Here is a 26076-nt window from a genome sequence, read left to right as displayed (position 1 = left end):
CGGCGCCATGGACGCCCACCCGGAGTTTCAGCGCTGCCGCGGGACCCCCATCCCACTACCCTCCGCCCTCTTCCGCCGCCGCCGCCTCCGCCTCCTCCTCCTCCGCGGAGACCCCCGCCCACTCCACACACTCTCCCATCATGCAGCGGGGAACCGCTGCTGTCGCTACGTCACTTCCGGGCGCAGGTGGCTAGGTCGGGGCCGGGCGCTGGTGGGTGCCGGGGTGGGGGAGGACACTCCAGGGGAATTAGTGTCACCGAATTCTTACTGCTGCGCAGGCGCCGTGCGTGGAACGACGTTCGCCATTTTGGGTGCGGGCAGACTGCCTTTTTTCTGTACTCACTTGAGTCACTGAAGTGTGGGCTACGGACGTCCTCCCTCCTCGCCCGACCCTCTGAGGCAGCGCTCCCGGCGGCGGACTCTAGCTGCTCTCAGCCCAGTTACTTCACCGTTGCGCCCGCCCGCCCGGGAGCGGGTTGAAATAAAACTGCAGACGTATGGAAACACAGAACCAGGTCGCCACGAACAAACCAGCTGGACAACATTCATCAGCTCGTCTTTTGCGCCCGGAAAAGAGACTTTTTCATTCCCTTCCTCTTTTTATGTAAGCCAACAAAAGAGGAAGCTGTTATTTAACAAATGAGAAGTGATTGTCCTACTTAAGATGAGAAGTCAGCGGGCACACTAACAAATCGCCTTCTGCAAAATCAGCCCAGAATTGTGTTGGTGTCTGGAGATGATCGTTTTTCATACATCTTTCCAATCAACGTGTGCATTTGAGTGATTCTCTAGAATAGAGGTCATAAGAGGTTTTGTTTCCACCAGTCCTGAGAAAGTTGATCTTTTATTTTGTAACCTTTCCCCGTCCCTTGTCACGAATCTGTTAGAACACTTGCCACTGTAAAATTCAGACTGCAAGGCTGCAGGATTATTTTGTCCGAGGCGGTGAACCCTGGGCTCTATCTACTCTACAAATCATGAGCCCTGCCGGGTTCTTTTTCTGCCCACGTTGAATTATTTAAAATAGTTCCAAAACCGCAAAGCTCAGCAGTAACCCAAAGAAACAAGGACGGAAAACACCCGTCATCACAGAGACCTATCCAGGACTTTGAGTGGAGGAATTATTCATGTCGGGAAAGATAAGGACAATAGCAATTCATCATGGTTTATCCTGCCCCTACAATGTTCTAGACAAATTAACTTGAAGAACTAAAATAGACCCGCATTTGCCTCTTTACAATTCAGTCACTGCAAGATAACGGAGTCTGAATCACTTTAAATTGGAAAGAGCTTTGTGATTTTGCTGGATTTTTTTGTTATTGCCCAGTCACTGAAGTGAGAAAAATCTATATTGCTTGTCAAATTTACTCCTTTTGTATTTCGCCCCCTGCTGGTGTAGCTCGTGCGCGTTTGGAAAAAGAAATGTCACTGTAAATGCTTGACTGAGAAAGTCACAAAAAACTGCATGTAAAACTGGAAATTAATTGATTTTAGACAAACATGTTTGTTTTCATTTCATAGCTCTACCAAACAAATAACGAATAAGATCCGAAGAAAACGTTTGAATGACAAAATTCAAATAATTTAACCAATCAAAAATGTTTAAAACAGTGGATTTACACATTAAAAGAAAATCATACTTTTTGGAAAATATCTCCCTGATTTCACAGATTATTATTACCAAATGATTATTTTTGTTAGGTAAGTGAAGAGGCAAATTCTGGATACTTTTTTTTTTTTTTAAATCCATGGAAGTTGAGTAGCTATTTGTCCAAATGACTTTGGAGCACAATAAACCTGTTAGCAATTGACTATTCTTACGTGTAATTCCCAAGACAGCATTCTAATGCTTAGACATTACATTACAAAAGGAAATTCTGCTGAATGTTTTTTCTTTTCTTGTTGTGTGTATGTTGGAGGCAGAGGGGGCAGGTTGAGATAGGGTTTCTTTGTGTAGCCTTGACAGTCCTGGAACTCACTCTGTAGACCGGGCTGGCCTCAAACAGAGATCCACCTGTCTTTGCCTCCCAGTTCTGGTATTGAAGGCATGTGCCACCACCTCCTGGCTACTGCTGAATGTTTTAAAGATGACAAGTCTGTGAGAATATTCTTCTAAAAATTCGTTGCATTTGGAGAGAGTGGTAACATTTTTGCTTATCTTTTAAACACATGATGACTACATTGTCTTACATTAGGCATCAAGAAAATAAAAAAAAAAGGCCTGGCCATTTATTGTATTTCTGTTTTTTCCCCTCCTATTCAGACTTTAAAAAAATTGATATAAGGGCTGGCGAGATGGCTCAAAGGTTAAGAGCACTGACTGCTCTTCCAGAGGTCCTGAGTTCAATTCCCAGCAACCACATGGTGACTCACAACCATCTGTAATGAGATCTGGTGCCCTCTTCTGGTGTGCAGATATACATGGAAACAGAATGTTGTATACATAATAAATAAATAAAATCTTTTAAAAAAATTGTTATGATAAGATAAATAGTAATTTTTTATACCTATATACCTGTTAAGCCAAGTGTCATGTTGTGGTACTATAGTTTAACATCTCAGTCACTCCAATCTCTTTGACCTTAAAAGCTCATTCAGGGACAAGACTCTGTGAATCATACCTTAGGAAGAGAAACCTGCATCACACAAAACAAAACACAGAAACCCCCTGCAAACCTGAAGAAATGTCACCACATATTGATTTACAATTTTTTGGTTTTTACTTTTTATTTTGAACCATGGTCTCACATAGCTCAGGCTGGCCTCATACTTGCTAACCAAAGAGGACCTTGAACTCCTATCCCCTTGTCTTCACTATCCAAATGCTGTGATTATATGTATATGTTCACCATGCCCAACTATATTTAAATTTGATGAAGGAAACCAAATACCTCTACAATAAAAGCACGAAAGAAATAGACACCAAAGAAAGAAATGGAAGACACTAGAATAGAGAAAGCTCAATGTTCATGAATTGGAAGAATTAATTAAGGAGATTTGCCTCGTTGTTGCATCATCTCAAGGACTTATCATGTTTTCCTTAGTGTCTGGAATCTAATTCATGTTCCTTGAATTCCAAGGCTTCTCTCATGGGCATGTATTCACTGACACCAGTGGTGAAGTTCCTTGTTCCCTCTAGATACTCTAGCCATATCGACCCTCTTCCCTCCCAGAGCTGATACTGCCCCTCATACTTCTGCATTTAATCTGGGGATGCTGACATCCCAGCATTTTTGTTTGTTTTGTCATCAAGAGAAACAGCTTGGACTATGAACGAAGAATTATCTTTGAGATGGGATAGGTCAAGTCTGAACCTTAGCAATAGCATATAACCTCACTAAGAACTTTCCACAACTGCAAAAATCAAAGAAGGGTCCCTACCTTGCAGACCTGTTATCCAGAGGAGATGAACATTATAATGCATGTAAAATATCCCAATAAGTGTCAAAAGTCCATCCCAAAGTGGAGAACCTTATTGTCATATCTTTCCCAAGATTATTGGTTTTCAGCTAGGTGTCATTTTAATACAACCTTCTACTCTCACTCCTTAACTGGTGATATTGAGCAATGTCTGAAGAAATTTTTGATTGTCACAATTGATGTGGAAGTGCAACTGGAAGCTAGTAGGCAGAAGCTAGGGATCTGTCTGAACATCCTACTATGCAGAGAATATGCCAGTTTCTATAACAAAGAATTGTCCAGAATGTCAGTCTTGCCAACTTTGAGAAATCTTGCCATAGAGCATCCTCAGGCTGCTGATAATGCCTCCAGTAATTCTGACCACTAACATTGTTAATCCTGAGGCCCTTTAGCCAGTTATTAAAGGTACTTGGACAACTGAGGAAATCTGAATATGTGTTGGCATTAAATATAGCCTTAAGAACATATTGTTATTTTTAGGTATATTAAAAATATGGAGTTATACAGTGATATACCCACATTTTAAATATTTGAAATGCTGTATCTATAATTAAGTTTTAAATGTCTCAGGGAAAGAGACTCCATGTATACCCAGAGATAAAATGAATATAGCAAAATGCTAGCTATTATTTGAGTTGACTCTAGGTGGTAGATACACCAGTGCCTATCATACTGTGCTTTCTGTTTCTCTGCTACTTAGACTATTTTTGTAAAGAAGAAAAGATTTTAAATACCTGAGTATACAAATGAGGTATGGATTTAGTTATTTATAAATTATTACATTCCCTAAACAATCATTGTCAAATAATTCATTTTTCATCCTGGAGCAGATATTTTAAATGGTGATCTTGAAAAGCATTTTAAAGATGTAGAAAAGAGAAAACTGTGACTGTAACTCCTGAATCAATTGTAATTAGTTTAGACTGTCTAATGTGCACAAATACAGTGAGATTTCAACTCTGCTCAGTAAGGAGTAGTGCTAATACACTATTATCAGGAGGACAGCAAAACTTATCAGGAGAGGTAAACCACTTAAGTGGCAGTACCAATTGGACTCCCTATATATAAATGACAAAAATATCATAAAAGGAATCAGGGAAGCAATTCCAATTACAACACATACACCTGGGAATAAATATAATGACAGAAATGAAATACTTTAACACTGAAAACTGAAGAAATAGCAGAAGACATTAGAAGATAAAAAGACCTTTAGTGCTCTTGAATTGGAAGAACAAATATTGTAAAAAATGTCCACCCTACTCCAAGCAATCTACAGATTCAATGTGATTTACAATCAAAATTCTAGAGCCATTCTTCAGAGACATAGGAAAAACAATCTTAAAATTTGTATGGAAGCACAAAAGACCAAGGATAGGCAATGCAATCCTGAGCAACAATAATACTTCAGGAGGTACTGTCATACCTGATTTCAAGTTATACTACAGAGCCATAATAATAGAAACATTATGGTACTGACACACAAACAAAAGGTATTGATTTAAAATGGAATAATTAACATGTGTAATTAATACCTGATTTTTTTCTAATATTATAAAAGTAGCAACTGTAGAAAAGACAGTATGTTCAATAAACAACTCTGAGAAACCTAGATATCAGCATGTAGAAGAATGAAATTATCTCTCACCCTACAAAAACTCTAAATGAATCAAGGACCTCAACATCAGATCTGAAATTCTGAAACCTCTAGAGGGGAAAGTTGGGGAGTACACTTCAACATATAGGCATAGGAAAGGACTTTCTGGAAAAGACTATGGACACTTGGGAAATTTGACCAACGCTTGATGAAAGGGATTTCACAAAACTGAAGAATTCTGTACAGCAAAAATAACTGTCAAGTGAAATGACAGCCTACAGAATGATCAAAATCTTTGCCAGCTTTCCATGTGACAGGAGACCAGGGGCTAAAACATACACAGAAACAAACCACCTCAATATCAAGGCTTCAGAGTGGCTTAGCAGTTATTCCAGATAATCCTAGTTCAGCTCTCAGCACTCACACTGGACTGTTCACAGTTGCCTGTAACCATAGCTCCAGGGTATATGAAACCCACTTCTGGCCTCCATGGGTACCCACATCCATGTAGTTTACACACACAAACACACACACACACACACACACACACACACACACACACACACACACACAAATTCAAAAGGCTTCCAAAAACCTAAACTTCAAAATAAACAACCCAATTAAAAATGAGTTATGGAACTGAATAGAGAGTTTTCAAAAGAAGAAATATAAATATCTAGTAAATACTTTTAAAAGTGTTCAACAATCTTAGCACCATATTCCATATGGCCCAAGTCAAATTACCTATTATCAAGAATAAAAATGACAGTAAGTGTTAGTGTGAATATTCGGGAGCCCTTATGCATTGTTGGAGGGAATGTAATACACTTTGGAAATCTATGTGGAAGTTTCTTAACAAACTAGAAATAGAGCTATCACATTGATGGAGGAGGCCCTTCTGTGTATATGTTTGTCTTATTGGTTGATAAATAAAGTACTGTTGGCCAATAGGAAAGCAAGATAGGTGGGACAAGGAGTCAAGGAGGATTCTGGGAAATGTAGTAAAGAGATCCAGGCAGACCGTGACATAGCAGGCAGACTCAGAATATAAGCAGAGACAAGGAAATCGTTCTCTTGCTCTTCCTCTTCCTCCTACTCTCTGCTATGGAGCCTCCATGTAATCCTGGGAAGAGGACACCATCGGAAGGCATCCTCAATAAGTCTTATAAAATATATAGATTTATGATAATTAAGACTGAGCTAGCATATAAGAAATCCTAGTCAATTGGCCAGCAGCATTGTAAACTAAGACTCTGTGTGCTATTTTGGCTGCCCATATGGAAGGCGGAACTCCAGCGGCCTGCCAGAAAGATTTATCGTTACATCACATGAACCAACTATATCACTCCTGCACACATTCTCAAAGGAGTCTATATCCTATCAAAGAGATATTTGCTCATCCATGTTCATTGCCGCTCAATCATTAATAGGTAGACAATGGAAATCAGTCTAGATACCCATCAACTGATGAATGGATAATGAAAATGTGGTACTTATGTGCAATGTATTTTTATTTGGTTATAAATAAAGTATAATTATGAAATCTGGGAGCTGGTATTATGGCTCTGGGTGTCAGGAGCCAGCTCTGGTCAGATATAAAAGTCCCCTTTACAAGAGTCCTGGCGACCTCCAGGCTAAACCGCCAATTCCAATTTAGTCAAGCACCCCGCCCCTTAGGTTAGTGTTGGAGATAAGAAAGTTACCGGACACCTGCTCAGGCCTGAGGGCATTTAACACCCATTCCTCCCCCTCCCTTACTTCCTCTTTCTTTACTTCCTCCTTTCTCTTTAAAAACCCCTTGTTTATAATCAATAAATTAGACGTTGACAAGGACACTGCTTGGTCTCGCTTCTCTTTCTTGCCCATTTATTTTCAGGCTTAGTCCCCCTTGCACCCAAGAATTACCAGAACCCCGTGGGCTGGGGCATCTGAGTAAATGCATTTGCTGTGTAAGCCTGATGACCTGAGTTTGATGTCTGGACCCCACATAAAGGTGGAAGGAGAGAACCTAGCCCCCAAATTGTCCCCTGATCTTCATATACATGCTGTGACACATACGCTCACACATATAACAACAAAAATAATAATAGTTTTAAAAGAAATTATGAAACTTGAAGGTGAGTGGATAGAACTTGAAAAATCGAATAAAGTAAGCTAGGCCTAGAAAGACAAACACCACCTATTTTCTGTCATATGTAGATTCCAGTTTTGGACTTTTTTAGCTTTTGTGTTTAACTTGGAGTAATTGTGAAATGAGGAAACTAGAAAGGGGTCATGGCAGTGAGGATAGTAGAACTTACGTATAATAAGAACAGAGAACAGGAATACTGGGGGCAGAAAAGTTTAAGAAGGGAGGGGAGTGGGGGAATACTGAAGATGGGGTGGGGTGGGGGTGTATGAAAAAGCCATATGGAAATCTTGTAATCCATTTCAAAATATGATTTAAGAAAAGAGGAGCTATACCCTGCATGACTGGATAATATTGATCACAAGAACTGTAGGTTGCTAATAAAAATTCTAGTTTCAGGCATAGGTCTGCTGTTGTTGATCAGGGATACCCAGAAGACCTCCAAACCAATACAGGCTCTTATAGTCCCCTTTGTTACCCAGGAGAACTAGATAAGACCCAATAGCTGAAGATACCACTTATCTTGGTTGTAAGGCAGTAGAGAAATCAAGTTATAACTGAACTGGAAATGTCCTTCTTGCTGGCTAGCTTTCACAGTGCTAGAAGGTGCTGTTCAGACTGCAGGGGGAGAATAGGTGTCAACATCTTACCCACAATGAACTCTACGTTACCAACCTGCCAGGCAAGACAAGCCCACTTACTTGTCCAATAGTAATAAGTCTGTTATGAGAATAACCAACCACTCTGCTTGGACCTGAGGTCCATTCTTCGAGAAAGAATCCATAGGGACAACCAACGACTCTTCTTAGACTTGGAGCCCATTCTACAGAAGGAAATCACCCCCATCTACAAGAAATTACCCCACTAGAAAGGAAGGAATTCATGCATGGTACTGCAAATCTACTCAAAACACATGACTGGGTAGTCATAGGCCTTAGGTAGGAACTTACTGATATAGTATCAAAGTGCCTTTCAAATATCTATTTTTATTTTTATTTTAATTTTTATTTATTATGTATGCAGTGTCCTGCCTACATGTACACCTGCAGGCCAGAAGAGGGCACCAGATCTCATTACAGATGGTTGTGAGCCACCATGTGGTTGCTGGGAATTGAACTCAGGACCTTTTGAAGAACAGGCAGTGCTCTTAACCACTGAGCCATCTCTCCAGCCCAAATATCTATTTTTATATACATAGACAAATGTTACATTCATCCTCAGAGAACCCTTCTCTTTGTAGTAAATGGAAGAAATGCACAAACTTACTACGTAAGCTTCTGAGAATAAATGATGGTGGAGTGCTGAACCCTAAACAAGATTTTTTAGACCTCTAAAGCTCAGGGAGCAGTGTTACAGAGGAATCGGTGGGAAGAAGGTAAGAGCTGGTACAGGTATGTCATCACCAGCCCAGACTTTGGTTTCAGAGCCAGTGATATACAGAAAGAAGCATGGGGAACTTCCTCCGATGGTGATGTTAGCAGTTCCAACAAGACTAAGTCCTGAGATCGGAGCTGGATGTTATTTGATGTCCAGGGCCAGTGGCACTTCAATAGCATCCAGACTAGATTTTTTATATGATTTTGGGAACTGCTTCTGGCTGTGTGGACACTGAAGCCTATTTATTGTATTTTATTATTAGTCTAGAAAGTTATTGAGGAGCCTAACATCATTCCCTTACTGTCTAACAAGCTAATGTTGACCTCTTTTGCTTGTAACTAAGAACTCTGACAGATACTCTTGAATTTGTTCTCTCTATTTTTTACTAAAGAAGAAACAATCAAATCGGGTAATCCCAGCATTTGGAAGGCAGAGGAGGTGGATCTCTGAGTTTGAGTCCAGCCTGGTCTACAGAGTGAGTTCCAGGACAGCCATGGCTGCACAGAGAAACCTTGCCTCAGAAAAAAAAAAAAAAAACAGCAAAGGAGGAGGAGGAGGAGGAGGAGGAGGAGGAGGAGGAGGAGGAAGGAGGAAGGAAGGAAGGAAGGTAGGAAAGAAAGAAGGAAGAAGAAACAATCACAGCTCCAGTCCCTCTTCCTGGAACTTCCGACTTCCCCATCTGTTGCTCCTTTTCTAAGCCCTTCCGGTAACTTGTGCATACCTGCAATATTGGTCTTATACCTATTATAGTTTCTCATCTCCCAGTCTACTCCACTACACTGACAACTTGGAGGTTTTCCTTAAAAGGAAAGAACAGTTCTTTTTCTTCTCTGTTTTACTGGCATCACACATTTGCTGGAGAAGTAACTGAAGGGATCAAATGGATGGTATAGAATTCTGTAACTCGGTAATAGTTATGTAAATATGCATCATTTCAAAGTTTTAAAAATCATTGGCATTTCATGAGTTCGAGGCCAGCCTGGGCTATTCATTTTTAGCCGGGCGTTGGTGGCACATGCCTTTAATCCCAGCACTCAGGAGGCAGAGGCAGAGGCAGGTGGATCTCTGTGAATTCGAGACCAGCCTGGTCTTCAATAGCTAGTTCCAGGACAGCCTCCAAAGCCACAGAGAAACCCTGTCTCGAAAAACCAAAAAAAAAAAAAAAAACACATTGGCATTATTGTTATAGTATCATAGTATCATGCCCATGAAGGTTTACTAAATAAAATGGACCAAATTTTAGAGCACTAGCTTTATAAAGTATCAACCATAAGTTCTTTGGAAATTACCCTTATTGATAATGTTAGTGGATTCTTTCTCAACCTGGTAATGGTTCCCCTTTTATACCAGAAAAAAACTTTTCATTGTTATTCCAGCAATTACTTTCATTTCTTTTGATGTGAAAATGTTGAAAGTGTATGGCTTTGAAAATCCATTTAGATAATATTTCCTAGAGTACCTTAACTATTTGAGAAGAATTATGTAAGAAAACTCATCTTAGTAGTGAGATGATAGTATACTTCGCTGTGCTTTTAGTCTTATGAGCTAGTCACGCCAAGGCAACATGTAAGAGAAAACCTGTAAAATCCATGCCCCAAGGAGACAGGGTTGGTGATCTCAGCCCCTGAAAGCTTATCTGGGTGCCACGGGATCCTTTTACAGTTTCCCCAGTTTCAGGCATACACGATGTTCAAATGATTATTGAGAAAACAATGAAATAGGTCAAAAAAGCACTAACAGTGTTCTGCCTGTGTTGTCATCTGTGAAAATATGTGTATCCTGAAAAATTCAAGTACTGACCTCAACACAGGCACATGTTTGAGTGGATCTAGGTTATGAATCATATCCTAGGTTAAGGTTCTCAGGAGAAAATAAAGGCAGAACTAAGGGTTAAGAGATCTTGACATTAGCATGCTCAAAATCAAGCACACATATTGATAGGGACAAAAGGACAATCAGCTTACACTAGTGCTTTACAAACTGAAGCCCTCAGCCTAGAGCAGTGTTATTAACACTCATCCTTGGCAATTCCATCATAGATCAGCAATTTAGATTACAGTCATGTAGATTCCAACTCCTTCAGTCAAGTAGGGCAGCTGGTGATATGTTTCCTGAGATGGCCTTTGCTAAGAAGTGGGAGCCTACAAATCACTGCATTATAGATCACATCTGGACCTACAAGCCACCTTTCCATATGGGTGGGGTTGTTTGTTTTGCTGGTCTAGCCACCTCCAAACTCAACCTCAGGGCTATTTCCAGAGTAATTATCTATACTAGAAATCTGATTATGTGGTTTATTACAAAAAAACCTTCAATTGTGTCCCCCAGCTTGCCTGTACAATAAAAACAGAACTCTTCCATAATTTTCTATTGGCTTCCTATTGTGTTATTTCATCAATTACATATGTACTCAATTACACAGGTATTAGTCAGGGTTCTCTAGAGTCACAGAAATTATGGAATGAATCTCTCTCTCTCTCTCTCTCTCTCTCTATATATATATATATATATATATATATATATATATTATCTCAAATATGTGTATATACATGTAATATATAAGGGAATGTATATATGGGAATTTATTGGAATGATTTACAGACTGCAGTTCAACAATGGCTAATTATGAGTGGAAAGTCCCCTATGAGGTAGAGTGTCTCAACTAGTCTGCTGGGATCTCAAAAAAAAAAAAAAAAATGGATGTGCTGACAGAGGTGAGGGCAAGTGGGTGAAGAACATCCCCTTCCTTCTTCCATTGCCCTTATAGAGGCTTCCAACACAAGATGTGGCACAGTTTAAAGGTGTGCCTTCAGCCTCAAGGTCTGGAGTTAAAAATGTGAGCCAGGCGGTGGTGGCACACATCTTTAATCCCAGTACTTGGGATACAGAGGCAGGCAGATCTCTGTGTTCAAGGCCAGCCTGGTCTACAGATCGAGTTTCAGGACAGCCAGGGCTACACAGAGAAACCCTGTCCTGAAACAAAAACAAAACAAACAAACCCAAACCAAACAAAAAAAAATTAAAAGAACAGCAAAGCCTCATTTTTTAAATTCTCAATCTATTCCAGCATCTATTTGTAGTGCATTATACCTTAAAATTACTTGATATAAAAATTAAAATGGAAAAAATTAAGAAAAAGCCTTTTTCAGATAACAAAAAGCAAGTGTCCAGAACTCCACAATTCCACACACACAGTATCATGGGCAATTACCAATGTCAATATCTTGAAAAAAATATATAAAATATGAGTGTGACCACAGACATTTTGGCCATTCAAACACATTTTAACAATACTGTACATATTATTTGGTGACCTGTTTATTTACTATTGGCTGTATGTTCAACACATTTTTTTCTTTTAGGTATATGGACAGATGTTATGTTCTATTCTTTACAGTGTCTGTGTTGCATTTCATTGAATGAAAGCATCCAATTAACTATCCATTCTGCATTGAGGTGTATTTGTGTGTCAGCTTTCCTTGGTGCAAGGTCAAAGGGTGTACACATTTTGGATGATGTTTATTTCAACTTGTTAAAATTAGATGATACAAACTTAAAAATGTCAAAGGATGGCTCAAAGCTGAAAACTGTGCGGTTACTCTCAGAAGAGTCAAAATAGGTCTTCAGATGACTAACCATGCCATAGGCTATCCCACTCAGCAAAGGGGTGGCTACAGTACATGCCAATTAAACAAAGGGGGTGGTGAACACAACACTATTACCTTGTCGGCAGGAGGGGAACTTGGGTTCTGAACCATGGGAGCTTTCCACACCCAGATGCCTTTCCAGGGCAATCTGGTTTCTGAGAAAACTTGCCTGTGGACAGAAAGCAATGAGGAGGAAACATGAGCCAATGGAACACCCCATATTTATTCTTGCTATAAAGCCCTAAATTGGCATTCTAGTAAATATTTGCTAAGTATGGTCAGCGTGAGTCAGGTGGCTGAAGTCTGTCTAGTGTCCATGAGAATAGGTATGAGAACACTGAACCTGTTTCCCAGGATGAAGAGTGTGAAGTCAGCACAAACACATCCCACTACTAAGTCAGTGGTGATTTTTTTAAAATTTTTAAGTGAACTTTGTCTTTTATTTTTAAATTACGTGCATTTAGATAGTTCATTTTTTAAAAGACAGGGTGTCACTATGTAGCCTTGGCTGGCCTGGAACTTGCTATGTAGACCAGGCTGGCCTCAAAATCAAAGAAATCTGCCTGCCTCTACTTCTCAAGTGTGCCACCTCTCTTCATTTTAGAAGGCAAAGGTGCTTACCACCACGGTCTTATCATGCATTGTCCTGGAGGTCTCAGCTAGCACGAAGAGGTAAGAAAGATGTTTACATGATGCCTGGAGAGAGAAAGCACAAGGCTGGAGGGTAGCTCAGTGGGAGGCTGCTTGCCTAACATGTTCAAGCCCCTGGGTTTGCTCTCTAGTACAGCAACTACAACCACCATCACAACAATGCTAAACAATAAGAATAGCCAAATACAAAAACACAAACTCTCTATAGGCAAGTTACTAGAACTCATCACATTTTCTTGATGAAAGATTAATATGTAGGGGTTTTCATTACTATACATTGAGAAAGTATAGTATGCATATTGTTAATAGTAGCAATTTTTTTTTAAAAAATTGGGGGCTGAGGAGGTCGATCATTTGATAAAGTTCTAGCCACAGAAGCTTGTAGATCTGAATTCAGCTCCCTAGTACTCATGTACAAAGCTGGGCAGAACAGTGTGTGCCTGCAGCCCCAGGGCTGGGAAGGAAGACAGGAGGGTCCTGGGGCTTGCTGGACAGCCAGTTCCTGCAAGTTCCAGGTTCAGTGAGAGATACTGACTCATCAATCAATCAATCAATCAATCAATCAATCAATCGATCAATCAATGAAGTGTAGGTGTGGGGGAAAAGGTGAAGGTCCTCTTCAATAGGCCCTGTGCCTTCCTCATGCCCACCACCTGTAAGAGAGCATCCCTGTGTGCCATATTGTCTCTTAAGCCTGTTCATAATTTCTCCCTGCAGCTGAAGTGAGGCAATGTCTTCCATTCTTTGCTAATCTCAATTATGTCTTTGGCTCCTGCTTGGCCTCTCAGTGCCCCTGATCTTGTGGTTAACTGGTACTCTGTGATGAAGTTCCCCTGGGCATCTCTGGTTGAACCCTGACTGATACATGTTTTTTAGATACCTCACATTTTATCTTCTGTGGAAAACTGAAGGACAGCAATGTTATGAGTGGGGTTTGGACCTTAGTAAAGAGGGGCAGCTTGTTGCTGCAGAAGCTCTGAAGGAAGAATTTGTTTTTCACAAATGGTGGAAACTGTAAAGCAGATTGAATTCTTCCAAGGACATTACCAGCTGCCACTAACCCAGCCAAGCAGAGCCAAGGGGACTCCACTGTTAAAGGGATTCCTTGTTTGGAGAGACCCTGGTTCCTTTTTTTGGGAAGTCAGAGCAGCAGGGAATCAAAATATAGATGGAAGCTTTTTAAAACATGATGCCTTTTGTTATTGGTCTAAAATGTGTTTTAAAAAACAACCATGTGGTTATAAATTAAAATACATCCCTGTCCTAGCTTGCTTTCTATTGCTGTGATTGAACATCTGATCAAAAGTGACTTGAGGAGGAAAGGATTTGTCTTACAGATTATAGTCCGTCAAGGGAGGTCAGATCAGGGACCAAGGCAGGAACCTTGAAACTGAAACTGATGAGAGGCCATGGAGAAACTTGGCTTGCTGGCTTGTTCCTCACAGCCTGCTCAGTCTGCCTTCTTATATACAAGATCAGGGGCACTGAGAGAGAGGACAAGCAGGAGCCAAAGATATAACTTAGAGATTAGCAACGATGGAAGACATCGCCTAACTTCAGCTGCAGGGACAAATTATGAACAGGCTTAAGAGACAATATGGCACACAGGGTGGGCATGAGGAAGGCACAGACCTGTTGAAGAGGACCTTTAAAGGGACAACCTGCCAAGGAATGACACTGGCCACAGTAGTCTGGGTCCTCCCACATCAGTCATTAATCAAGAAAATGCCACCATAAATGTGCCTACAGGCCAATCTGATAGAGGCATTTTCTCAATTAGGGCCCCATCTCCTCCAGTGACCCTAGCTTGTATCAAGCTGACAAGAAACTAGCTAGAACAGTCAAACAATTTAAAAGATAAAGAAAAGACTATGCTTAAATTTGAAATAATAGTAGGAAAAAATCATAATTAGGGGCTGAAGAGATGTCTCAATGGTTAGGAGCACTGGTTGTTCTAGAGGACCGGGGTTCAATTCCCAGCAGATAGAAGTTCACAAGCACCTGTAACCCCAGTTCCAGTGGGTCCAATGTGCCTCCTGATCCCTGTGGGCACCAGGAACACACACATGTGGTGCACAGACATACATGCAGGTAAAGCACTCTAACACATACAAAAGTAAATGTATTTTCCCCTAAAAGGGGCATTGGTTTATATAAAACAGACTCTATGAAGTAAATGACTCGTGTCTGGGGCATCTTCTTTGATCAGGGTTTTGTTGCGTGTGTCCTGATCTTCAATGAAGAGTAAGCTGAAGTGAGGACCGAATGAATTAAACAAGAAGCCCTTGTTGCTCACTACTGGAATGGTGGGAAAGTTTCAAGTGTTATAAACTTGCATACTGATATCCACTAGGGCACTGAGTTCTCTGCCTCATTAGTTATAAATTGATAAGTGTGTTATTGTTGTCAAGTGCCTTCTCTATAGAGCCTTGCCCATGTGAAATGTAAATCCATACCATCTGTATGGACACAGAGTTTGTGACAGTCTTAGACGGTCATGAAAGGCAAGAAAGCACTTGTAGTTGATGGTGACGGTTCACTGACAACTTCTCATTTGCTGCATGAACATACACACACATTGAATTCAAAGTATTTTTCTCTCTTTTTCAGACCATTCAGTGAGGTCTCCGGATTTCAAGGCAGTAACTAGTGCTCTGTGATCTTCCTTCTGCAGTGGTTTAAAAACAAAATAAATTTAAAAGTTCTCCTGACAGTTTATGAACCAAATATTCAACAAGGAGCTTTGTTTCCACAGTATATTAAAAACAAAACAAAACAAAACAAAGACACAAAACATTCTGAGCTGAGAAACTGGCTGTCGAAAGAGGTGACCATGCCACAGCCCACAGGGACTTTCACTGATAACATGTCTCCAAAGGAGCAGTTCCTCTTCTGATAGCTTCTGGTCTCTTTAGGTAAACTGCCCCCTTCTCGGCTTCTCTGGCCTAGGATTGGCTCCAGTTCTCCTCCTGCTCCCTCTCCCCCCTTCTCCTCCCCCTCTTCCCTAGCTAGACTTGTTCAGTGTTTACATTCAGCCCACCCAGCAAGGACAGGGTCTTGGACCTTTGTTAAACAACCCCACCTGTGGCACCTTCAGCAAACCCATGGGAAGCTGACTTACGATGACCACAGAGTTTTTGTTTTGTTTTCTTTATTTCTGAAAAATGGTATCATCTTGTTCTAGATAGAGCTTTGGACAAATTACCTTTTAAAAACCCAAATGCATTGTGGACATTTCTTCCTATCCATTCACACAGTGCTTTCATCCCTACTCCTCTTTCCTTTGCTTGCTCCTCCTCCTCCTCCTCTGTAACTTTAAGAAACAATAGTTCCTATGCTAAGTAACAGTGCTATGTCTGTGTGCTTTGCTTCGACAGGATGGAGCAAGCCTGGCTTTGGTTGTGATAAGCCGGTGGTCAGGGAGCACTCCCAGAGTGCAACTGGGCTCTGGGGAGGGGCTGGGAGTTGCAGGAGGAGAGTGTGAAGAGGACAACTGAGAATAGAATGCTGCTGTAACTGTTGGTTCCTCCATGTCTTCCTTTGGGAAGCTATTCTGAGACCAACTAGGGAGGGTCTTTAGTTCTAGCTCAAGGAGTCTGCAGCAATAGGGAAGCTGTTCCTGGATGTGCTTGGTTCAGACTTCAGGCCTTAGCCAAAAATTTGGCTCTGCAGTATTCTCGTGTTTTTAGGAGACAAACAGCACAATTATGGAAAAGCCAAACTTGGAAAAGGACACAATATAAAACCTGTCTGGCTGTGTATGTGCCTAATTGCTTTAATTCCCCAGGAGTATCCCATTCTATTAATGTACTCCACATTCTTTGTACTCTTTACCTGTGGACAGGTATGCACCCAGAGCATCCAGCCATCATGGACTCAGTTTGCCATTCATGGACTCAATGCACACTCGAAGCATCCAGCAGGGCTCCACAGATGAGCACAGCCTGACTTCAAGCCTGACTTTCTTTTAATTGCATAACCTTATGATTACTTTTTTTCCTTACACAAATCACTTTTTGGAGAATCACTAATTGGAGATTTTTTAAAAAGATACATTTAGCAAAGAGCAATGTATCACTAATAATCCATAGCAAGATGTAATATGATAGACGTTTATTAAATAGCACCAGCTTCCAATAACAAAAATAATGCAAATTCTAAATTGCTGAGTGACTGTTCAAGTCTCTAAATTTAACAATTTCCATCTCTGTGAAGGGATGACAGAGGAGGGGGGGTCTTTCATTATGTCCTTTCTACTGTGGCTCATGGGTGCTCGAAGCATGGCTTTACTCTTATGTTATGGATTCCCCTTCAAGCAGCTTGCCACAGGATTTTCCTATGCCTGGCATTTCTGGGACCGCATCACCCAGTCATTCTTCCCCTGGCCAGGCGAATGTTCCTCACTGCTTACCAGCTTAGCTTCTTCCATTTGCCAAAGACTTGAAGCCATAGAAACTGTTTAGAAGCTAGAAAGAAAGAGGTGCCCCCAAACAACTGTACCTTATTTCTGGCATTAATACCCCTAAATCCATTTCCCTGCCAATCATTTTCTACATCCATGGCTAACCATGTCCTTTCTTGCCAGGGCTCACCAGCTTCAGTTCTTCAGGAAATGACTTTTGAAGTCTCTCCACAGAAGCACAGGAAGAAGGAACTGGTGTTTCTTTGCTAGTTGACCACACTGTGGCAGAGAAGGCCATGAACATAGGAGTAAATACAGCATAAATAATAAAAACCCAGAGACAGATATTGGGGTTCAAGCTGAAAATCAGAAAATCAAAGCAGCCAACCACTAAAAAGTTCTTACCTTTACCAAGGCTCAGACCAAAAGGGGGGATCGTGTCCTCAGTGTGACTACAGACTGCAATAAGGTCCTGTCTCCTCCCATCTTATGTTCCCCTCTCCACCCAGCCATATCACTCTGATCTCCACCTCCCTAGTGCTGGGATTAAAGGTGTGAGCTGCTTCTCTTTTAGACTGATTCATTCTCATGTAGCCTTGGGTAGCCTTGAACTCACAGAGATCCATCTGCCTCTGTCTCCTGAGTGCTAGAATTAAAGATGTGTGCCACCATTGCCTGGCTTCTATGGCTGTGGCTAGCTTTGCATTCTGATCTCCAGGCAAGCTTTATTTGTTATATCACAAACAAAGTATCACCACAAGTAAATGCTTTCGAGTTGACACAAATACATCTAATAAAGACCTGTGGCTGCTATCACTGGAATGGGTAGAAAGCCAACTTTGTTCAGAAAAATCAATAATGGGGTCACAAGAAAGTCAGTATGTCAAAGAGTGACAGGGTGTGGTGATGGATGGGGAAATTGAGATCAAGACAGCTCATGCTTGCTCTGTGTGTGTGTGTGTGTGTGTGTGTGTGTGTGTGTGTGTGTGTGTGCCTTTGTAAAGGGACAAGCTTCTGAAGTTAAGAAGAATAATGAGTATTTTAACAGCATGATGGGAATGAAAGGTTTCCTTTCTCTAAGTTCTGAAAAGTACATGCTAATGGTTATCAAAGCTATTAGTTATTCTGCTGAAGATTTCCATCGAACTTAGACACTTAGCTAGATGTTACAATAAGCAGACACCTAAGAAATTTCTGGACTAACACATCACCCAGGCACATTTGTTTTTCAGATCCATAAGTTGTTCTGTTTCAGGTAGCCCTGTGGTTTCTCTGAGCTGTTTTTGAATTTGACCATTCCAAACCCTGCCCCTCATTCTTCTCTCTTCTTCAGAGAAGACCTCCACACTTACCTTGCTGACAAGATGCCAGCCTCAGTACACGTCCTCATGGTTAGTTTTGGAGTATTATTGGTTCTTTGCCTTTTCTTCCCCTTTTCCTCCCTAGTTCTAGAGCAGTCATCTTCTGGCATCTTCAAGTTCTCATTCCCTGGCGCCTTGAAGCACACTTTCATGGCCCAGTCACAGAAACCTGTGACACACATGGCTTTCTTTATCTGATTGTTAACCTGTCTTTCTCATTTCCTTTACAAATATTTCTGGAAGGTACAGCATATGTGCTTTTCAACCCCTTGAAAACTGGAACCATCACATTGTTTGATGAAACTGGCTTTTTTTTCTTTTTGGATGTAAGATATACATTTATTTACAGTGAAAAGCATTTACCCAAAGTGAACATTACAAAATACAGAGTACCTCCACATTCTGGGTAGTTCATTTCTGTAGCATTATCTATCTACATAAGGTTCTATCTTACTTATTGGGATTCTCTCTCTCTCTCTCTCTCTCTCTCTCTCTCTCTCTCTTTCTCTCTCTCTCTCTCCAAAGTTTTAACTTACAAATCAAGATAAACAAGAATATTTTGTTTAATGCCTTTTGAGCAACAGTTACTAGAGAAAATGTATTGTATATATTATCTGTTCTCAATCCCTAGATATTATAAAACTAAGTTATTTACTAAAATATGAGAACAATAGAAAAGATAGCAGCTGTGCTGGCTAATCTTATATTAACTTGTAATGGGAGAATTACCAATATGGAGTCAGGTAAAAATATAAGGGTATTTATTAGGGAGATGCCTTACTTACAGAGCAACCTAACCAGCTGGCAGGGCACAGAGTAAGTACAGCTAGCCGATGATGAAAAGGAAGAAGGGATTTCCATGTGCACCCACCCCTCACTCTAAAACTTTCCCTACATCACCCTGACCACGCCCTTGCAGGTGTGGTCAGGCATATCTGTAGCCAGCCCCTAGCAGGCATGATTACAGTGTCCCCTACAAACTTGACACACAAACTAGAGTTATCTGAAAAGAGGGAGCCTCAATTGAGAAAATGCCTCTATAAGATCCTGCTGTATGCCATTTTCTTAATTAGTGATTGATGGGGGAAGGCCCAGCCCATGTGGTTCCATCCTTGGGCTGGTGGTCTATAAGAAAGCAGGCTGAGCAAGCCAGGGGAAGAAGGCCAGTAAATTATGTGAAAGTGTAAGCCAAATAAACCCTTTGCTCCTCAACTTGCTTTTGGTCATGGTGTTTTATCACAGCAACAGAAACCCTAACTAAGATGGCAGCTATAAAGTAAAGTCAAATAAACCACTTTGATAAAGTCCATAGGTACCATGATAATAGCTAATACGTTAAAAACAGTTATAGCACTTAATGCATGGGGGCAAGGGAGACAGCTTTGCAATACATAAGGAAAGATTGCCTTGAAGATTAAAATGAAGTTTCTTAGTTTGAGTCTGGAAAATACAGAACTAGATTTTACATATAATGTTAGTTATTGTTCTAAAGTCCAGCTGAGTAAGAATCCCTGATTCAGGATTGGTAGTTTCCCAAATAATCTTTCATAAAGTTAGAGATATATGGTCTTAATTTAAATGAATAACAAAATAGTAAAAGTTGCCAGAGATCTTCATTTGGTATTCACTGAACCTTTATATTATGGTATCACGGGAGTGAGAATTTTAAATAAATAACAAACAGGTTCTTATCAGGATATTTTAGACAACTAAAATGTCAACAGATACTTGGAACAACTAATCCTTCATGTGAATGCCTTTTTCCAGTAAAAATATGCAAGCCTGAGTTAGCATGAACTGACTTTGTGATACCCAGTGGAGTCTGTGGTATGGGTGCATGGCATCCCAGGCCAAGCAGTTTTAAAAACAAGTGAAACAGCTCCTGAGGAGTTATCAGCCAACTGCTTAAACATTAGGTCCAAGAACCTAGACCTTTTTACATTGTGTCTGTGTGTGTGTGTGTGTGTGTGTGTGTGTGTGTGTGTGTGTGTGTATCTCTGTGTGTGTATCAGTGTGTGCGTGTGTGTGTATATGTGTCCGTGTGTGTCCCAATGTTTGTGTATACCCATGTGTGTGCATGTATCTGTGTGTGTGCATCAGTGTGTGTGTCCATGTCTGTGGGTGTTTATGTGTGAATCTCCATGTTTGTGTGTGTCTGTGTGTCCATACTTCAGTGTACATGTATAGGTCGGAGAACTTGTGGGAATCAGTTTTCTCTTTCCATCTTTACATGAGTCCAAAGCATAGAACTCAAGCTGTTAGGCTTGGCTGCAGCAGGCGAACTGCAGCAGCTGAACTGTCTTGCCTGACCTCGGCTGATTTATCTAACATGTAACACTCGTGGCTGTGGCCTATGATTATAAATCAGGAACTGCAAGATTAAGGAAGAAGGGAAAGACAAATGGATTCTCAAAGAGAAGAGAGATTTTGACAAATAGCCACCCAAGAAGTAAAGCTGAGTGCAACACACCAGAACCTGGTCATTGTTCCTCTCAGTGACAGATGGAGTGGACAGAATGGGCTCTCAGCCTCTGTTGTTAGAATCAGATCAGCAAGCCTTGTCCATTCTGATGTGTTTGGCTGTAGTACTGCCTGGGAGAATGAATGACCATGTGAAGTTTTTTTTTCCCCTTGGGGAAAGGCCTTAGACAAATATCTCAGAGCCCATAGGGAGGATTTCCCTTACTTTATAGGACTGGACATATTGCTGGTGCTCAAAAATGTAGCTCCAGTTAGGTATCCCATTAAAATATGTCATGTATTCTGAGCCATTTACTTGTTACTAATTGTCTTAGTTAGGGTTTCTATTGCTGTGATGAAATACCATGACCAAAAAGCAAGTTGGATAGGGAAGAGATTATTTGGCTTACTCCTCCATATCACTGTTCATCATTGAAGGAAGTCAGGACAGGAACTTGGAGGCAGGGATTGATGCAGAGGCCATGGAGGGGAGCTTCTTACTGGCTTGCTTCCCCTTCTTGTTTAGCCTGCTTTCTTTCTTTTTTTTTTTGCCATTGAAACCTTTTATTGTTTTTGTCAATGTTTTGTCTGTAATTTATTATGGCCTGGACTTAATGACACCAACCTGTATTTAAGCCAATTAGGAGCAAAGCCAAATTGCATTCTCTTTAGGTCTAGTTGGTAGAGAATAACATTTCATGTGGTGACCTCATCATACAATCTTCAACAAAAACTTGTAAGTTGAATTGATTATTCCTCAGGAGATGAGAGAGAGATGGTAATTGAGATGGGCGCCTCTGAAAAGATTGATCAGATTCCTGTCCCGTTCTAACCAGATTGTCTTGAAGACCATGGGGAGAGACTGGAATGGCCCACCAACCTGAGATTGTATTCGGGCTTTCACAACATTAATCGGGAAGCTTAAGAACCCCAGCATGGCACCCAGCACACTTCCACAGATAAAGTCATTGACCAAATGCGCACCATTCATACTGGCGGTAGGCAGATGTACTGCTGCCACGCTTCTGGTGGCAAACCCGGGAGCAGTGCTCGCATGCTTACGGAGCAGACGTGACAGATCCTCATACAAACCAAACATGAGTGCCAGTGTGGTTGACTTCTGCATCAGTGGGGGAAGGATCCCACGATCCAAGTTTCGAAACCCATCCCTCCTCAGCTGGAGTATTGCATCCGTGGTTTTGATGCCATACAGCTGCTGCCGAAAGAGGATCTTGTGAACTGGGTATGTGATCGCCAAATTGTTGAATTTGCTGCTGCAGCAGCCACAGAAGTAATGCTTTATCTCCCCCACGTTTGTAATCTGAGGAGACAAATCCTGGTTTGAGGAGGTCAACATTGGGGGCCTCTTATCATGTGTTTCTGAGTCCATCATGGTGCTTATGATCTTTCTTCTTTAGGAAATTTTTTTAGACTGTGAACTTTGGTCTTCTGCTAGGCATTGGATCCTCAATAAAGCCACGAACTAGTCAGAATCTGTGACATCCACTGAGGCTGGCACTGATGATGACAGCTTTCTGGTAACTTTCCCAGTGTTTTCCATTGTTAGCCTTCTTTCTTCTGGAGTCAATATATTGGTAACTGCATTTCCCCACAGCCACGGGTGCCCTCCCGAAGGAAGGCCCTTAGCCTGCTTTCTTATAGAACACAGGACCACCAGCCCAGGGATGGCCCAACCCACAATAGACTGGGCCCTCTCCAATCAATCACTAAGAAAATGTCCTACAGGCTTGTGTACAGCCTGATCTGGAGGCATTTTCTTAGTTGCAGTCCCCTCTTCTCAGATAACTTTAGCTTGTGTCAAGTTGACATAAAACTAGACAGCACAGTAATATTTTTTAAAAGATTTTATTTATTTATTATGTATACAACATTCTGCTTCCATGTATATCTGCACACCAGAAGAGGGCACCAGATCTCATAATGGATGGTTGTGAGCCACCATGTGGTTGCTGGGAATTGAACTCTGGAAGAGCAGTCGGTGCTCTTAACTGCTGAGCCATCTCTCCAGTCCCAGACAGCACACTAATATTAACCCAAATAATTTTATATTCAAAACTACATGGGGGTGTGTGGAAAGACAATGCTGGATGGTTCTCCTTTCAGACTTTTACCGTGATTTGCATAGCATCACAGGATTCTCACCTGGTCTGCCTGTCCTGTCAAAGTCAGATGTCAAAAGGTTCTCCTACAGGCATGTTCCTCTTCTCTCAGCCCCATCTCTCTGTGATTTCCCACTCGTGGCCATGCTTTCTGAAGACAGAATAAAACTGCCTCTTTCTTAGTGTGACTACAGGGTACTGGGTCTTAGAAAGCATGGTATATTTGGATAATTTTGAAAGGTATGCAAACCTGTTTCTTCCTGCATTACCCTAATTTACCAATTTGGAAAGTGTGAGTGGTGATGGTGACCACATTCATTCATGATAGAAATTATACTATCAGTTTCTCTAGGAATAATAGTGTCCATTCCACAAGTCTTCTGATATTGACATGTCCTTTCATTGTTCCTCCAACTTTCCTCCTTGATCTTTATGTTAAGGGCAAGTTTCCTGGTCCCACACCAGAAGGCCTATTCCATCGAGAGGCTCAAGATACATTAATATTAATGAGTACTTATAAATACACGAGGAAGGAATAATGGCTTTGGGAAATTATCATTTGGCTGTGGTCATGGTTTTAATTGCTTCAGGAAAGGCTCATCAATGAAAGCTAAAATTAGCTGGCATTTGGGAGGCAGGGCAAGAAGATTGCCAGGAGAGTTCAAGGCCAGTCTGATCTACCTGGTCAGTTCGAGGCAAATATGATGCTGATTAGAAAGATCAACATTGCCAGGCAGTGGTGGCACATGCCTTTAATCCCAGCACTCAGGAGACAAAGACAGGCAGGTCTCTGTGAGTTCAAGGTCAGCCTGGTTTATAGAGTGAGTTCTAGTACAGCTAGGAGCTAAGGTTATGAAGAGAAACCCTGTTTCAAAAAACAACAAAACAAAACAAACAAAAAAGAAAGATCAAAATGGTAATTTTATAGTGGAACCATCTGACCAATGTCACTTTAAACAAGTGGTTGAAGGAGACCTCAGCATTAATGGGACAAACATCATATAGCTTCTTGACACTAAGATTGTAGAAGGGTACAGCATCACACCTAAGATATGTCTGACAAAATTGCATAGCTTGAATCTAACCATGAAGAAACAACAGACTCATCAAATGGAAACATTATACAAAGCAACAGGTGTCTATTCTTAGTAAAAACCATGAAGGGCTTCAGTGAGGTCCTTCTGTGGGTTTGACTTGTCAAGTTTGATGACCTAAGTTCCATTTCTGGGACCCACCTGGTGGAAGGAGAGAAAGAACCAGTTTCTATAAGTCAGCCTTTCAGCTCCATACTTGAGTCATGGCATATACTTACCCCTTTACACACACACACACACACACACACACACACACTTGAACAAATAAATGTAATTTTAAAATACTAAGATCACAAAAGGCAACAAGGAGAAATTGCATCAAATTAAAGGGATTTAAAGAAATGTTACAACTAAATGTGTCATACCATAGATTATATCAGATTCTAGACACTATAAGGGATATTGGTGAGCAATTTTGGCTAAATTTGAATAAGCTCTGCAGATTAGATAATACATGGTTTCATTGTTAGTGTTTTGAGTTATACTATGGTTGTATAAAAGAAAGTCCTTATTTTTGGAGAAGAAACACAGTAGTATGTAGAGGTAAAGGCCAGCGTGTCTGTCCCATGTATGCTTAAATATTTCAGAAAAACTATATATATATATATATATATATATATATATATAATCAGAATTTTGTTTTGTTTTCTTTTCTTTTTAAAACAGGGTTTCCCTGTGTAGTTCTAGCTGTCCTGGAACTAGTTCTGTAGTCCAGGCTGACTTTGAACTCATAGAGATCTGCCTGGCTCTGCCTCCAGAGTACTGGGATTAAAGGCATGTGCCACCACCTCTTGGCAGAAAAGAATCAGAATTTTTATGTAAATGTGGTAAAATATTAAAATTTTGGGAATTTAAGAAAGCTATATGGAAGTTGGGTTTAATCCCAGCACTCAAGAGGCAGAGGCAAGAGATCTCTGAGTATGAGGTTGGCCTATTCTACAGAGTGAGTTTTGGACAGTCAGTGATGGACCAGCCTGACTCCGTTTTAAGATTAGAAGCCATTTGATTACAAGGTCAAAATAAGTTCATTCCTGTTTTCTGCAAAACTTAAATTTGACCAGGTCTTGGCCAATTTTTTTGGAATTTGACATGTTTCACACCCTCCACCCTGACCTCCACCCTGATAAGATGTCTGGTCAAAAGCTTTTGAAATGTTCAGCCCATTTCCTACATAACAACAACAACAAAAAATCCCCAACCCCTGGAAACACCCTACTCTTGCAGCTCTTTTTAAAACTATATAAAACCCACTGTCTCCTGTGTTCACTGCTGTTGTTTCAAACCCTGCTTTAGGGACACAGACCTCTCTGACAGAAAATAAAGCTTGCTTAATTCAATTAAAAGATATTGTGTGAAAGTCTTTACTCTCATTCAGTGGGATTAATATCAGGGCTACATAAAGAAACCCAGTTTCAAAAAACAAAAATGAAACAAAAAAGAAAGAAAAGAAAACCATCTGGGAATCTTTGCACTGTTTTTGCAAAGTTTAATAATGTAAAGTTTAAAAGCATCTATCTCATAATGATGAGGCTATTTGTTGAGGACAATGGATGTGTATCAAGAGCTTACCAAGTAACCTCCAAAATCCTTTGTATGCATAATACCTTCTAATCCTCATATTAACCCTGTGTGATGGGTAGACTTATCTTCAAATTAAAGATGAAGAAAACAGGTTTAGACGGGCTGAGAAACTTATTAGCAGTGGTAGATACACCGTGAAATGGAGGCTGTCTGATCCCCTGGATATAATTACTGAGCATGCTGGGCAGTCAGCTCTCTGGGAGGTTTCTCCATGATAGCATGCATAGAGACATACCCA

General features: G+C 40.8%; 1 protein-coding gene across 1 annotated transcript; it reads right to left on the bottom strand.

Annotated features, from left to right (window-relative positions):
• Nucleotides 1-363: 363 nt before the first annotated feature.
• Nucleotides 364-22657, bottom strand: LOC100753788 (solute carrier family 25 member 51-like). The gene is made up of 3 exons (XM_027388227.1): nt 21924-22657; nt 12245-12338; nt 364-596 (listed from the first exon to the last, which is right to left on the bottom strand). The coding sequence occupies exons 1-3, from the start codon at nt 22434-22436 to the stop codon at nt 364-366; spliced, it is 840 nt and encodes a 279-aa protein (XP_027244028.1). The 5' UTR covers nt 22437-22657.
• Between the last annotated feature and the right edge of the window lie 3419 nt (nt 22658-26076).

Source organism: Cricetulus griseus (assembly GCF_003668045.3).
Source record: "Cricetulus griseus strain 17A/GY chromosome 1 unlocalized genomic scaffold, alternate assembly CriGri-PICRH-1.0 chr1_1, whole genome shotgun sequence".
NCBI lineage: Eukaryota > Metazoa > Chordata > Mammalia > Rodentia > Cricetidae > Cricetulus > Cricetulus griseus.
This window is presented reverse-complemented; position numbering and strand designations above follow the sequence as displayed.